The following is a 1184-nucleotide window of genomic DNA, read 5'->3' on the forward strand; positions in this document are numbered from 1 at the left end:
GAAAATTTTCGGAAACGCCCATCTTCTCACAGAAGTCCTTCCAGTGTTGTCAAGCTGGAGAATCCAACACGTCGGATCTGTTTCCCTCCAGCGGACTCAGATGACTCAGACGATTGAGATGATGCGCATACATTAACGTCATGAGCTCGGCGTATTCTCCGGCATCGAAGAGGAAACCGGGAACTGCAGCGGGCCTGTAAGCCATATGCTGCGCCACTGCAGCTCGCTCCTCGTGATATCGATAACGACACCGGACGCGGAATCATTTCACAGAGTAACCTTCAATATTCTGGACAGTTCCCACAATAGGTGATGACAGTTCTTTACGCAAGCATCAATTAAGTTATTGTAAAGCAAACCTGCCGAGACATGAAGCCTCCCTGGAGCCAACCAACCACCTTCTTCGCCAGCGCGCATCTCGTAATTCCGACAATCAACAATTTCTTACAACAGAAACTTGCTACGGTTGACAAACGAGAAGGAGCCCTTGGGGATGCGGTCCCAAAGGTATAGGCGCTCTGTTCACTGTAGGGCAGCCCGCATGATCGGTGGGGGTGTTGCTTTGGGGACAGTGGCAGATTTAACATGGATGCGCCCAGTGGCAAAGCAAGGACATGCTGTGTCAATCGGAATCACGGTAGGGAAGCTGGTGAGCAGGCAGGAGGAGAAACACCGACCTACTTGTAGTAGGAATGACCTTGGGTTAATAAATCATGACGTACTACAGACTCTTGGATAGGCTGTTGGTGCCCCTCGTCACTCTGGAATTCTTTCTTCTAACTGACCCTCGTGAACCTGGTTGCTCCTGGATAGTCAATGACTCAAGCACACACACACGCGTGTACACACAAACGCTGTTCAAGTAGACTCTCTCTCTCTCCCGCCTGCCTTCGCATCAACCTGCCCTGCAAAAGCATGGTTTAACTTAGATAAAAGAAGCGAGCGAAACAGCCTTGCTTCGCAGGAGGGCTGGTGCACCCTGCAGCCAGTCAACTATAGCACAGTCCGCAGCACTGCCGATGAAACAACCACGCCTCAATGAACACACCGTCACACAGGGAAAAACGCGCACTCCAAATGGCATCATGTCCGCAGTCCAGCCAAAGTTGTCCATACGCCCGGGCGCCCTCACGCAAGCGCTGGCACTAGCAGCAGCAGCAGCCGTAGTAGTAGCAGTAGCATTA

General features: G+C 51.8%; 1 protein-coding gene across 1 annotated transcript in view; it reads left to right on the plus strand.

Moving 5' to 3' along the window:
* The window catches only part of VOLCADRAFT_107869 (uncharacterized protein), a gene marked incomplete at both ends in the record, with an annotated part of 2886 nt that extends 2373 nt beyond the window's left edge, over window positions 1–513 (plus strand). Inside the window, one exon of the mRNA XM_002957853.1 lies at window positions 411–513. Within this exon, the coding sequence (XP_002957899.1) occupies window positions 411–513 (103 nt within the window). The remainder of the gene's footprint in view (window positions 1–410) is intronic.
* Between the last annotated feature and the right edge of the window lie 671 nt (window positions 514–1184).

This window comes from Volvox carteri (genome assembly GCF_000143455.1).
Source record: "Volvox carteri f. nagariensis unplaced genomic scaffold VOLCAscaffold_81, whole genome shotgun sequence".
NCBI lineage: Eukaryota > Viridiplantae > Chlorophyta > Chlorophyceae > Chlamydomonadales > Volvocaceae > Volvox > Volvox carteri.